Source organism: Bombina bombina, chromosome 7, assembly GCF_027579735.1.
Source record: "Bombina bombina isolate aBomBom1 chromosome 7, aBomBom1.pri, whole genome shotgun sequence".
Lineage (NCBI taxonomy): Eukaryota > Metazoa > Chordata > Amphibia > Anura > Bombinatoridae > Bombina > Bombina bombina.
This window is the reverse complement of record NC_069505.1, coordinates 353320489-353336027: the sequence shown is the minus strand read 5'-3', so window position 1 is coordinate 353336027 and position 15539 is coordinate 353320489. Positions and strand designations below refer to the sequence as shown.

At 40.0% G+C, this 15539-nt stretch overlaps 1 protein-coding gene across 3 annotated transcripts in view; it reads right to left on the bottom strand.

The window, feature by feature from the left end:
- Positions 1-15539, bottom strand: part of PBRM1 (polybromo 1) — a 471441-nt gene that overhangs the window by 395876 nt on the left and 60026 nt on the right. For all 3 annotated transcript variants that reach the window (XM_053721036.1, XM_053721037.1, XM_053721035.1), the window contains 3 exons: positions 6695-6793; positions 6214-6299; positions 5847-5941 (listed from right to left, as the gene is read on the bottom strand). In XM_053721036.1, coding sequence (XP_053577011.1) covers positions 5847-5941; positions 6214-6299; positions 6695-6793 — 280 coding nt within the window. The remainder of the gene's footprint in view (positions 1-5846; positions 5942-6213; positions 6300-6694; positions 6794-15539) is intronic.

Below are 15539 nucleotides of genomic sequence, written 5' to 3'. Positions count from 1 at the left end.
TGAGCTTGCATTCTATTGGCTGTTCCGATCAGCCAATAGAATGCGAGCTCAATCTGATTGGCTGATTGGATCAGCCAATCGGATTGAACTATATTCTGATTGGCTGATTCCATCAGCCAATCAGAAAATTCCTACCTTAATTCCGATTGGCTGATAGAATCCTATCAGCCAATCGGAATTCGAGGGACGCCATCTTGGATGACGTCCCTTAAAGGAACCGTCATTCGTCGTCTAGTCGTCGGAAGAAGAGGATGGATCCGCGCTGGAGGTCTTCAAGATGGAGCCGGTCGTCATCGGATGGAAGAAGATAGAAGATGCCGCTTGGAGAAGATGTTTGCCGGTCCGGATGTCCTCTTCTTGCCGGATAGGAGGAAGACTTTGGACCCTCTTCTGGACTTCTTCAGTGGATGTCTAGCCCCCGCTTGGGTTGGATGAAGATCTTGGAGCCAGGACGGATCGGTGAACCTGGCATGGTGAAGACAAGGTAGGAAGATCATCAGGGGGGTAGTGTTAGGTTTATTTAAGGGGGGTTTGGGTTAGATTAGGGGTATGTGGGTGGTGGGTTGTAATGTTGGGGGGGGGGTATTGTATGTTTTTTTTTACAGGCAAAAGAGCTGAAATTCTTGGGGCATGCCCCGCAAAGGGCCCTGTTCAGGGCTGGTAAGGTAAAAGAGCTTGTAATATTTGTATTTTAGAATAGGGTAGGGAATTTTTTATTTTGGGGGGCTTTGTTATTTTATTAGGGGGCTTAGAGTAGGTGTAATTAGTTTAAAATTGTTGTAATATTTTTCTTATGTTTGTAAATATTTTATTATTTTCTGTAACTTAGTTCTTTTTTATTTTTTGTACTTTAGATAGTTTATTTAATTGTATTTATTTGTAGCAATTGTGTTTAATTAATTTATTGATAGTGTAGTGTTAGGTTAATTGTAGGTAATTGTAGGTAGTTTATTTAATTATTTTATTGATAGGGTAGTGTTAGGTTTAATTATATCTTAGGTTAGGATTTATTTTACAGGTAAATTTGTTATTATTTTAACTAGGTAACTATTAAATAGTTCTTAACTATTTAATAGCTATTGTACCTGGTTAAAATAATTACAAAGTTGCCTGTAAAATAAATATTAATCCTAAAATAGCTATAATATAATTATAATTTATATTGTAGCTATATTAGGATTTATTTTACAGGTAAGTATTTAGCTTTAAATAGGAATTATTTATTTAATAAGAGTTAATTTATTTCGTTAGATAAAAATTATATTTAACTTAGGGGGGTGTTAGTGTTAGGGTTAGACTTAGCTTTAGGGGTTAATACATTTATTAGAATAGCGGTGAGCTCCGGTCGGCAGATTAGGGGTTAATAATTGAAGGTAGGTGTCGGCGATGTTAGGGAGGGCAGATTAGGGGTTAATACTATTTATGATAGGGTTAGTGAGGCGGATTAGGGGTTAATAACTTTATTATAGTAGCGCTCAGGTCCGCTCAGCAGATTAGGGGTTAATAAGTGTAGGTAGGTGTCGGCGACGTTGAGGGGGGCAGATTAGGGGTTAATAAATATAACATAGGGGTCGGCGATGTTAGGGGTAGCAGATTAGGGGTACATAGGGATAACGTAGGTGGCGGCGATTTGCGGTCGGAAGATTAGGGGTTAATTATTTTAAGTAGCTTGCGGCGACGTTGTGGGGGGCAAGTTAGGGGTTAATAGATATAATACAGGGGTCGGCGGTGTTAGGGGCAGCAGATTAGGGGTACATAAGTATAACGTAGGTGGCGGTCGGCAGATTAGGGGTTAAAAATTTTAATCGAGTGGCGGCGATGTGGGGGGACCTCGGTTTAGGGGTACATAGGTAGTTTATGGGTGTTAGTGTACTTTAGGGTACAGTAGTTAAGAGCTTTATAAACCGGCGTTAGCCAGAAAGCTCTTAACTCCTGCTATTTTCAGGCGGCTGGAATCTTGTCGTTAGAGCTCTAACGCTCACTGCAGAAACGACTCTAAATACCGGCGTTAGGAAGATCCCATTGAAAAGATAGGCTACGCAAATGGCGTAGGGGGATCTGCGGTATGGAAAAGTCGCGGCTGTAAAGTGAGCGTTAGACCCTTTAATCACTGACTCCAAATACCAGCGGGCGGCCAAAACCAGCGTTAGGAGCCTCTAACGCTGGTTTTGACGGCTACCGCCGAACTCTAAATCTAGGCCTATATGTAGATATTTTACATGTTATTTAGTGGAAGAATGTTCATATGTTGCACTTAAAGGGAAATTACACAGTAACGTCACAATATGCTAGGCATATTGATGCATTCAAAGCAAATATTAGGCAGAGAATAATATGTAGATGTATTTTTTTTAAAAAATCTATATTAGTTGTTTAAATATTGAAGAAATAAGTCTAAACGATAAACCACAGTGATGTGTTGACCTTAATGTCACCTGTAATCATTAAATCACCAGATCAACTGCCCTTATCAACTGTGAGCATTCCAGTAACACCTTAAAGGACCAGTCAACACAGTAGATTTGCATAATTAACAAATGCATAAGAAGACAAAACAATAGCACTTAGTCAGAACTTCAAATGAGCAGTAGATTTTTTTTAAAATAAATTGCAGTTATGTCTATTTCCACTCCCATGTATCATGTGACAGCTATCAGCCAATCACAAATGCATATACGTATATGCAGTGAATTCTTGCACATGCTCAGTAGGAGTGTAAATATAAAAAGTCTGTGCACATTTTGTTAATGGAAGTTAATTGGAAAGTTGTTTAAAATTGCTGCTGTATCTGAATCATGAAGTTTAATTTGGACTTGAATGTCCCTTTAAAGTGAAAGTCAATCCTAGCATTGTACGAACACTAGGATTGACTATTGAAACAAATAAAGGGGACTTTCATTCATGAAGTATAAGATACTTCATGTAGAAAGCTCCTTTATTTGTTTCAATTTATCGCCGTTCTTAGCTGCTACAGCAGCCCACGGCTAAAAATAATTTTTGCTAAGAGGTGACGTTTCCTCCTCTTAGCCAATAGCCGTGCGGTAAATCCGACTCCCATGGGCGCCAAGCCAGATATCCCACATTGCTATTGGCTAAGAGGTGAAAATGTCACCTCTTGGCAAAAAAGTTTTTTAGCCGTGGGCTGCTGTAGCAGCTAAGAACGGCGATCGGTTGAAACAAATAAAAAAAAGCTTTCTACATGAAGTATCTTATACTTCATGAATGAAAGTCCCCTTTATTTGTTTCAATAGTCAATCCTAGCGTTTGTACAACACTAGGATTGACTTTCACTTTAAATACACAGACTGATATGTCCTAGTAAAAAGAAATGGTAAGGAAATATAGACAAGCACATTGGAGTTGGATGAATGCTGAATTTATTGTATATAAAAGAGATCCTGCTGTTGCTTGTTTTTATACTATCTGAGGAAAGGGACATAGTACAATTAGTGGAGAACTATTGCAGTTTTAACATTCGATTTTACGATACAGAAGATTTCATGAACATATACTAGGACACATAAATAAAAAGAGAGAAGCGCTCAACCTGGGAACGAACAATAGCATAATAGCTTGTTCTATGGCTAGTTACCACCCTAGAAGCAGCCTCTTTGTACTCAATATGTGCCTTTCACAGAGAAGAACTTTCCTGTAGCATATCATTCTGATCCTGACTTAACAGTGCAGTCCAGCCCCGAAATACCAGGCAATCCCTCTCTGAACAAGAGAAACAGCAAAACCCCAGATGTACGTTTCGGCCTATTGTGGGCCTCGTCAGTGAGGTGCAGCCATATCCCTCTAGGCACACTGAGCAACGGGTCCACGTCTGGATTCCCGCATCACACTTAGGGAGACTTCCCTAAGTGTCATAATTTGCATAAATAAAAAGAGAGAAGCGCTCAACCTGGGAACGAACAATAGCATAATAGCTTGTTCTATGGCTAGTTACCACCCTAGAAGCAGCCTCTTTTTACTCAATATGTGCCTTTCACAGAGAAGAACTTTCCTGTAGCATATCATTCTGATCCTGACTTAACAGTGCAGTCCAGCCCCGAAATACCAGGCAATCCCTCTCTGAACAAGAAACGTACATCTGGGGTTTTGCTGTTTCTCTCGTTCCCAGGTTGAGCGCTTCTCTCTTTTTATATATACTAGGACATATCTGTCTGGGTCATTAATTCCAGGGTGTTACCTGAATACTCTTACTCCACAAGGACCATTACCGGGATATTAAAGAAACATTAAATACAGTATAATTTCATAATCAAATAATGTATAATAAAAAGACAATGCAATAGATTTTTTCTGACATTTTCAAATTTACTTCAATTTGTCATTCCCGTGTACCATGTGACAGCCGTCAGCCAATAACAGACTTAAATATACACTGAACTTTTGCACATGCTCGGTAGTGACATTCAGACCTCAGAATGTGTGCACAATATAATAATGGAAGTAAACGGGAAAGTCTCTTCAGATGCTCCATCTGAATCATGAAAGTTGAATTTTGAAATAAAACACCATTATTTTTTTCATGATTTAGACAGAGCATACGTTTGGTAAACAATTTACTTCTTTTATTACATTTGTTTCATTCTCTTGGTATCCTTCATTGAAGGAGCAGTAATGCGCTCCTGGGAGCTAGCTGAACACATCAATAAGCCAAAGAGAAGAGGCATATTTGCAGCCAATCAGCAACTTGCTTCAAGCTATAGAGCTTATGTATACTTTCAACATAGGATACCAAAGGAACAAAGCAAATTAGAATTGGGTTTAAATTTCCCTTTAAATGGACAGTCTAGTCCAATATAAACTTTCATGATTCAAATTGGACATGTAATTTTAAACAACTTTCCAATTTACTTTTATCACCAATTTTGCTTTCTCTTGGTATTCTTAGTCGAAAGCTAAACCTAGGAGGTTCATATGCTAATTTCTTAGACCTTGAAGGCCGCCTCTATTATCTGAATGCATTTTGATAGTTTTTTCACCACTAGAGTGTGTTAGTTTATGTGTGTCATATAGATAACACTGTGCTCACGCACGTAGAGTTACCTAGGAGTCAGCACTGATTGGCTAAAATGCAAGTCTGTCAAAAGAACTGAAATAAGAGGGCAGTTTGCAGAAGCTTAAATACAAGATAATCACAGAGGTAAAAAGTGTATTACTATAACTGTGTTGGTTGTGCAAACCTAGGTAATGGGTAATAAAGGGATTATCTATCTTTTAAAACAATAATAATTCTGGTGTAGACTGTCCCTTTAAGTTAGCTGGACACTGATGTGCATCGTTCTTATGATTATATATATATGTTTACTGAGATATATAGCAAGAATCGGTCTGGTAATACAGCACCCTCTGTGTTTTATTTTCTAGTTTTGCTTTGTATGGAATCTTGTGACGTTTGAAGAGGAGCAGCCTATATCTCACTCACTTTTGGATGGGTAAGTAAAAAACATTTAATTTGACTAATGTAAAATGTTGTTGTCATTGGCATCTATGATTATTTTTATTATAAGAGAGCTGTTGGCACCTCCAGTGTATTTAAAAGGCCAATTAGTGAGGTAGGTTAGATATGGTTTTATTGTGTGCACACTTTATGTGTCCCTAATTGTCCTCAGCAGAAGGGATGTGATGAGGCAAACCTAAGCTTCAACATGGCAACATAGAAAGCCTTCAATTTTCAGATTTAAATTAAAGAAAAAAGGAACAAAATAAACACAATGTATATTGCCATTGTTTTTACTACACACAACTAAACACTTTACAGAACAATCACAAAATGTTCAATATCCCTTTAAACAATTCCCTTTTTGAATTTTTAGAAGGTTCAGATAGATTTTTACCATTTAGACTGGCATCTTCTTCGCTCTCAGAGCCATACTGCAACGCCATAGTTATTGCAGACAGTCTGTCCCCTTGTGCTGGTCGCTTGTTTCTGCTAAAAGAGGAAAAAAGATTAGATATTAACAGTGTACTTTACTTAGTGCAATTCTTGTTTTGCTTTAAAATTATCAGCAATACACAAATGATTCTGTTTTTTTCCTATGTCCACTTTAGGCAACATACACATGACATGAAAACAATTATTGAAAAAAACAGATAATTTTTCAATAAATGATATTTTGGTCAAAACATATGGATTGCAACATTCACGTAACACTGAGATAGAATAGATGCTAAAAATCAGCAAAGTGTTCAGCTTTTTCATACCTGCTACGAAGACTTGACTTGGCAAATTCCATCACGTCAATTTCAGACTTTTTTAAAGCAAACAGTTTTTTAATGGTATTTGCATCCTGTAAAAAAAATATGATAAAAATAACTGATCTCTGCAACACATTTTTATAAGCCAGCATCAGAAACAAAATTGCATTGATATTTATTTCAGTACAAGAACTCTGAATAGCAAATTGAGTTCTTCAGTTGATGGATATTTGTTTTATGTGTTATGCTATTTTAATAAAATTTTAATTTTCACTATTTATAATTTAAGGATCTTATATATTGTATCGCAGATATAGCACAAATTCTCAATTTTAAAAACACATTTGCTATTTACACTTTTACTGTACTTGCAAGGTGATGTGTCTGGATTATTTGAGCATTGCATTTTCCTTTATTTGAGCACTACAAACTGGTATGGCAACAAATTGTTTTTTTCCCCAATAAAGAAAAATGAAAAATAAATCACCTTAAACACTTGAGAACCAGGTTCATTATAGGTTTTAGCATTCTTTGCTAGAAGATCGATATCTTTGGCCATTGCAGTGATGTTTTTATAGTAACCTGTCTAAAAATTAGATAAAGCAAAACAAATGTGAGATATTGTTCAGTGACATTTTTTTCTTTTGCTAAACATAGAATTTGACGGTAAGTAAGAACCAAAAAGGCCCATCAAGTCTAACCATTGTGCAGTGTAAAATTACTTATTTCTTAGGATAGCCTTATGCATGTCCCAGGCATTTTCTAATGCTTTTACAATCCTTGTGTTAACCACGGAAGTTTATTCCACTAATCAACTACCCTAAAATTACATCCTGTCAAGATCTTAGCATGTATATTGGGCATGGGCATTCGAGTGCTTTGTTAGCATCAGAATGCGGCGGCCATTCACAGAATTCAGATCTTTTCTGAGCCTGATTCATTCTTGCAAAAGTGCAAACCAGTGGAAATCCAGATCATAGTGTGTTGCACTTTAACACAAATAAATCTGGCTCTGAAAAGTGCTGAATGCCACAAGCAGCAGCCTACTTACGGGTTGTGGATGCTAAGAAAGAGTTTGAATGCCCATGACTAATGAATGCTATCTATAACAGATGCATTGTTACAGGGAAATGGAAATAAAAAGTAAATTTATGCTTACCTGATAAATTAATTTCTTCTATGGTACGATGAGTCCACGGATTCATCCTTTACTTGTGGGATATTATCCTCCTGCTAACAGGAAGTGGCAAAGAGCACCACAGCAGAGCTGTCTATATAGCTCCTCCCTTAGCTCCACCCCCCAGTCATTCGACCAAAGGTACAGTACAGGAAGAAAAAGGAGAAACTACAAGGTGCAGAGGTGACTGAAATTTAAATCAAAAAAATATAATCTGTCTTAAAATGACAGGGCGGGCCGTGGACTCGTCGTACCATAGAAGAAATTAATTCATCAGGTAAGCATAAATTTACTTTTCTTCTATCAGGTACGACGAGTTCACGGATTCATCCTTTACTTGTGGGATACAATACCAAAGCTACAGGACACGGATGAACGGGAGGGACAAGACAGATGGTTAAACAGAAGGCACCACTGCTTGAAGAACTTTTCTCCCAAAAATAGCCTTCGAAGAAGCAAAAGTATCAAATTTGGAAAATTTGGAAAAGGTATGAAGCGAAGACCAAGTCGCAGCCTTACAAATCTGTTCAACAGAAGCATCATTTTTAAAAGCCCATGTGGAAACCACCGCTCTAGTAGAATGAGCTGAAATCCTTTCAGGAGGCTGCTGTCCAGCAGTCTCGTATGCCAAACGGATGATGCTTTTCAGCCAAAAAGAAAGAGAGGTAGCCATAGCTTTTTGACCTCTACATTTTCCAGAATAAACAACAAACAAAGAAGATGTTTGACGAAAATCTTTGGTTGCTTGCAAGTAAAACTTCAAAGCATGAACAACGTCCAAGTTGTGCAACAGACGCTCCTTCTTACAGGAAGGATTAGGACACAGAGAAGGAACAACAATCTCCTGATTGATATTCCTATTAGTAACAACCTTAGGAAGGAATCCAGGTTTGGTACGCAAAACCACCTTATCGGCATGGAAAACAAGATAAGGCAAATCGCATTGCAATGCAGACAGTTCAGAAACTCTTCGAGCCGAAGAGATAGCAACTAAAAAAAGAACTTTCCAAGATATAACCAAATTTTTCAAAATTTTGCAAGCAGACACAATATATGTAGTTAAGATTGCCCCACAAGGAATAATAACATTTAACCCTTTAATGTGCAAATCGGATTGAAATTAGGCCTAAATCCGGAAAAAACACCCTCAGCACATTGCCACAGCCCTGCTGTGGCCCTACCTGCCCTCAGGGATAGTAAATGTGGGGTTAAAGCTTTGATTTGGCCCAAAACATCCACTAGGGCGCTCAGGAGTTAGAGGCGCAAAAATAGGCCCCGCCCATCTCACTCGATGTCTCTACAGCCTCAAAGAACCGCACCAGAGCGGTTTTAACTAGCCATGTGGGTTCTGAGACCCAAAAAATAAGCCAAGTGTACCCTCAATAAAGTTGCCCAAAACGTTATTGCCCACAAAACGTTAACAGCACTCACAGTACATAAAAACGTTTGCCCACAAACATTTACAACTCAGTGTCAACCATTTTTGTAATTAGCCCCTTATGCAAGCTTAGTAATACTCTTCTTATTAGCTCTTAGGATTACTGCTTACCCTTACCCTCATGGGTATACTGTCAGCCTCTCTGAAATACACAGTCTCTCCAGAAAAAAATTACTGAACATACCTCACTGCTGTATAGCATGAAAACGTTCCTCACACTGAAGTTTCCTGTACTCCTCAGCTTCTGTGGGAACAGCATTGGATCTTAGTTACAAATGCTAAGATCATCATCCTCTAGGCAGAAGTCTTCCTCCATCTGCTGCCTGAGAGTAAATAGCACACACCGGTACCATTTTAAATAACAAACTCTTGCTTGAAGAAATTAAAAACTAATATTTTATCACCACTTTCACTTTACCCTTCCTAGTACTTAGAGTAGGCAAAGAGAATAACTGGGAGGTGGAGCTAAGGGATGAGCTATATAGACAGCTCTGCTGTCGTGCTCTTTGCCACATAGCAGGAGGACTATATCCCACAAGTAAAGGATGAATCCGTGGACTCGTCGTACCTTATAGAAGAAAGGCTAATTTATAGATACACATTGAGAAAAAGAAAGAAAGAGAAAAATCAATTAATGCTAGATAAAAACAAACACTCTTAAAGGAATGTAAAAGTGCAAAATCCTCCTGCAAATCAGATAAAAAAAAAGTTAAGTCAGCTCCAAAGCAGCAAAAAAAAAAGAAAATTTATGCTTACCTGATAAATTATTTCTTTTTTGACGTGATGAGTCCATGGATCATCTTAATTACAAATGGGATATTCACCTCATGGTCAGCAGGAGGCGGCAAAGAGCACCACAGCAAAGTTGTTAAATAGCTCCTCCCTTCCCTCCTCCTCCTGTCATTCGACCTAAGTTAAGGAAAGAAAGGATAAACCAAGGTGCAGAGGTGTCTGAAGTTTATAATAACCAACAACCTGTCTTACAAGGGGGGGGCGTGGACTCATTGTGTCAAAAAAGAAATACATTTATCATCAGGTAAGCATAAATTGTATTTTATTTTTTATGACAGGAGTCCACGGATCATCTTAATTACTAATGGGATTCAATACCCAAGCTAGAGTACACAGATGATACGGGAGGGACAAGACAGGGAACCTAAACGGAAGGCACCACTGCTTGAAAAACCTTTCTCCCAAAAGCGGCCTCAGCCGAGGCAAAAGTGTCAAATTTGTAAAACTTTGAAAAAAGTGTGAAGAGAAGACCAAGTTGCAGCCTTACAAATCTGTTCCACAGAAGCTTCATTTTTAAATGCCCATGAGGAAGCAACAGCCCTCATGGAATGAGCCGTAACTCTCTCAGGAGGCCGCTGTCCAGCAGTCTCATATGCAAAATGTATGTTACTCTTCAGCTAAAAAGAAAGAGAAGTAGGCTTACGGTTTCCTGAGAAAATCACAAACAAAGAAAAAGACTGACTAAAGTCCTTAGTCCCCTGCAGGTAAAACTTTAAAGCACGGACCACGTCCAAATTGTGCAGAAGTCGTTCTTTCTGAGAAGAAGGATTAGAACACAAAGAAGGAACAACAATATCCTGATTAATGTTCAGATCAGAAACAACCTTAGGAAGAAATCCTAATTTAGTACGTAAAACTACCTTATCTGAATGGAAAATAAGGTAAGGAGACTCATACTGCAATGCCGAGAGCTCTGACACTCTGCAAGCAGAAGAAATAGCAACAAGAAATAAAAAACTTTCCAAGATAACAACTTAATATCCAAGGAATGCATAGGCTTAAACGGAGCCCCTTGAAGAACTTTAAGAACTAAATTCAGACTCCATGGAGGAGTAACTGGTTTAAACACAGGCCTGATCCTGACCAAGGCCTGACAAAATGATTGTACATCTGGGAAATCCGCCAGACGTTTGTGTAACAAATTAGATAAGGCAGAGATTTGACCCTTTAGGGAACTTGACGATAATCCTTTCTCCAAACCCTCTTGGAGAAAGGACAAAATTCTAGGAATCCTAACTCTACTCCAAGAGTAGCCCTTGGATTCACACCAATAGAGGTATTTACGCCATATTTTAATGGTAAATCCTCCTAGTTACAGGCTTACAAGCCTGAAACATGGTCTCTATGACCGAGTCAGAAAAGCCCCGCTTGGATAAAATTAAGCGTTCAATTTCCAAGCAGTCAGCTTCAGAGAAACTAGATTTGGGTGAAGGAAGGGTCCTTGAATTAGAAGGTCCTTCCTCAACGGAAGTCTCCAAGGTGGCAGAGATGACATATCCACCAGATCTGCATACCAAATCCTGCGAGGCCAAGCTGGTGCAATGAGGATCACAGATGCCCTCTCCTGCTTGATTTGAGCAATTACCCAAGGAAGCAGAGCAAGCGGAGGAAATAGGTATGCTAGACTGAAAGTCCAAGGGACCGCCAGAGCATCTATCGTTCCGCCTGGAGGTCTCTGGACTTCGACCCGTATCTCGGGAGCTTGGCATTCTGTTGAGATACCATGAGATCCAAGTCCGGTTGACCCTACTTGAGAATCAGGTCGGAGAACACTTCCGGATGGAGTTCCCACTCCCCCGGATGAAAGGTCTGTCTGCTAAGGAAGTCCGCCTCCCAGTTGTTGACCCCTGGGGTGTGGATCGCCGACAAATAGCAAGAATGAGCCTCTGCTCACTGAATTATCTTGGATACCTCTGTCATCGCTAAGGAACTCCTCGTTCCTCCCTGATTGATGTAAGCCACTGAAGTTATGTTGTCCAACTGGAACCTGATAAATTTGACCGAGGCTAGCTGAGGCCAGGCCAGAAAAGCATTGAAGATCGCTCTCAGTTCCAGAATGTTTATAGGAAGAACAGACTCTGAATGAGTCCACACCCCTTAAGCCTTTAGAGAGCCCCAGACTGCTCCCCATCCTAGAAAGCTGGCATCTGTTGTCACTATTACCCAAGATGGTCTGCGAAAGCATGTTCCCTGGGAAAGATGATCCAGAGACAACCACCATTACAGAAAATCCCTTGTCTCCTGTTCCAGAAGTATTCGAGGAGACAAGTACGCATAATCTCCGTTCCACAGCCTGAGCATGTTTAACTGCAGAGGTCTGAGGTGGAACCGAGCAAACGGGATGATGTCCATTGCCGCCACCATCAGCCCTATTACCTCCATGCACTGAGCCACTGATGGCTGAGGAGTGGACTGAAGGGCTAGACAAGTATCGATATCCTGATAGATAGGGAATCTAATCTGGTTCCCAAGAAAGATACCCTTGTATTTGGGACTATGGAACTTTTTTCCAAATTTACCTTCCATCAGTGAGATCGCAGGAAGGATAACACCATGTCCGTGTGTGATCTTGCTTGTTGTAAGGATGGCGCCTGGACTAGGATATCGTCCAGATAGGGCGCCACTGCAATGCCTCTTAACCGAAGCACCGTCAACAGCGAACCCAGAACCTTTATGAAAATTCTAGAAGCTGTGGCAAGACCGAAAGGAAGAGCCACGAACTGGAAGTGCTTGTCCAGAAAGGCAAACCTTAGGAACTTGTGATGATCCCTGTGAATGGGAACATGCAGGTACGCGTCCTTTAAATCCACCGTTGTCATAAATTGACCCTCTTGGATCAAAGGGAGAATGGAACGAATAGTTTCCATCTTGAAGGATAATACTCTGAGAAATGTGTTTAGACTCTTGAGATCTAAAATTGGTCAGAAGGTTCCCTCCTTTTTGGGAACCATGAACAGATTGGAATAAAATCCCAGATCCTGTTCCTGTATCGGAAAAGAAACAATCACTCCCAGATCGGAGAGGTCTCGTACACAATGTAAGAACACCTCTCTTTTTGTCTGGTCTGCAGATAATCTTGACAGCAGAAACCCGACTCTGGGAGGAAAACTTTTGAACTCTAGTTTGTATCCCTGGGTCACTATTTCTACTGTCCAGGGATCCCAAACATCTCGAACCCAAGCCTGAACGAAGAAGGAAAGTCTGCCCCCTACAAGATCCGGTCCCGGATCGGGGGCAGACCCTTCATGCTGTCTTTGACTCAGTAGCAGGCTTCTTGGATTTTTTTGCCTTATTCCCAGACTGATTGGGTCTCCATGAAGGTCTAGGTTGGTGGCAGAGGAGGAAAAATTTCCCTTGAGGTTTCGAAAGGAACGAAAATTACTTTGTCGTCCTTTTTGTTTGTTTCTCTTGTCCTGAGGAAGATGACCTTTACCTCCCATGATATCAAAGATAATTTCAGTCAAGCCAGATCCAAACAAGGTCTTTCCCTTGTAAGGAATTGCTAAAAGCTTAGACTTAGAGGACACATCTGCAGACCAAGGTTTTAACCATAAGGCTCTGCGAGCTAAAATAGAGAAACCTGAAATCTTTGCTCCCAGTTTAATAACTTGAAGGGAAGCATCCATAATAAAGGAATTAGCCAATTTAAGAGCTTTTATCATATCCTGGATATCATCCAGAGAAGTCTCTGTTCTGATAGCATCAGATAATGAATGCATCGAACTAATATGCAGCCGCCACGGTAGCAATACACACAGCTGGCTGCCATTGTAAGCCCTGATGTACATACATCTTCTTGAGTAATCCTTCTAATTTCTTGTCCATAGGATCCTTGAAAGCACAACTATCCTCTATGGGAATAATAGTTCTCTTGGCTAAGGTGGAAATGGCTCCTTCCACTTTGAGGACTGTTTGCCAAGCCTCCTTAACAGAGTTGGATATGGGAAACATCTGGAGTCGCTGTCATCCAAGGTAGCTAAAACCTCCCTAAGTAGTAGACAAAGATGTTCTAGCTTAAACCTGAAAGATACAACTTCAGTATCAGTAAGAGGAATTACACTGTCCGAATCTGAAATTTCTCCTTCAGATGCTATTACGGTATCCCCCTCCTCAGGCTTCTGGGGGGGTATCTGAAATAGCAACAATTGCGTCAGAAACCTCACTTACTGAATGTCTGATTTTCATCTTAAGCTTTCCCTGCAATACTGGAAAGGCAGACAATGCATCTGAAATTGTAGCAGACATGAGAGAAGCGATATCTTTTAAAGTAACCCCAACTGGAGCTACTGAGGAAACGCAGGGCACTGCATGTGAGGGCGGCAAAATTTGGGAAGCTTTGGAGAAAACTGCGGCATAAAATGAACATTGTCATTAGATTCCTGACCCTCATCCTCCTTAGAGTGATGGCTCAGGAAAAATGTTATCCCTGTAACTTATAGTCCTTTCAATATAAGAGGGACAAAAAAGGGATTGGTGGTTCCACATTGGCATCAAAACAAAGTGCAGGTGACATTTTGCAACGCCTCATGGTCCATTATTACTGTTAATGACCAGAAGTAGCAACTAAAAAGTAAATATTTTAATAAAATTAAACTTTGCAAAAAGAACGTTACTGTCCCTTTAAGAATTATACTGTAACTTTTTGTACTCAAACTGCAGAATGCAGTAAAAACGATAATTTGGCCAAGAAAAAACAGTACACTTCTACACCTCGGCTTTCTGCTGAGGTGCCTACCTTCCCACAACACCGTAGATACGTCCCACTATGACAGAAGATGAACCGTAGAGTAGCAGGAAAAGGATGCAAGAAAACCGCTCCTAGAAACGCTTGTTCTTATAAAACCAAGCGTTTCTAGTCAGCCTGTAGCTGAGTCACCTCCATATGTGTCAGAGAAATGGCGCGCAGTGCTAACAAACCCGCTACACTAAGCCCCGCCCCTTGTGGGCGTCTCGGTAAAGAACCTCGATGGGAGTATAGTGGAACCGCCAAAAAGTTTTATTCACGCAGCATCCCCAGCCCCAGTGCCTGATAAGCTGCCTAATAATTCTTCTATACTAAGGAGAAATAAACTGCCCTATATGAGAATAAAGAGTCTGTCAACCCTTTTCTCCTTCAAGTAAATATAGTGCCCACTCTTTCTGATGTGAAAACTGTGTCACCTTCAGAAAAAATTAAAGCACTTACCTGATTAATGCCCGACAGCAAGCCATCTCACCCGGCTTGAAAGGTCCTCACCCTCACATAGGCCTGTGGAATAAAAAGGACCAAGTTCTTTATTTTCCCTCAGATCTTCACAATCAGGGCAGCATGAAATCTATGAGAGGCGCAGTGAGAATTATGTCCCACCAGTTCTCAATGCTCTAAAGCCACCACTGCTCTACTGAAGAGACTGAAATGGAGTACAGCTACACCCTAGAACAAAGCAGCACAATCTTGTACTACTTTAAAAACAATAAACTCTTGATTGAAGAATATTTTCTAACACCTCACTACCACTTCCTATCACTAACGTAGGCAAAGAGAATGACTGGGGTGGGAGGGAAGGGAGGAGCTATTTAACAGCTTTGCTGTGGTGCTCTTTGCCGCCTCCTGCTGACCAGGAGGTGAATATCCCATTAGTAATTAAGATGATCCGTGGACTCATCGGGTCATAAAAAAGAAAACTACTGGCACCTAGGTTAAAACATCTGGTGAGCTAATGGCTTATGATATAAGCATTGCTACATAGTAACATAGTAGATGAGGTTGAAAAAAAAAGACAGAAGTCCATCGAGATCAACCTATACAAATCTTAATATACTTACAAAAAAGCTCTAGTTGATCCCATTACAAGGTGACCCATTTAAAGTGAAAGTAAATTCGGTACCGTTTGAACACACTACTGCATTGTCTACATGTATAATAACCAAATAGCTATATTTTTT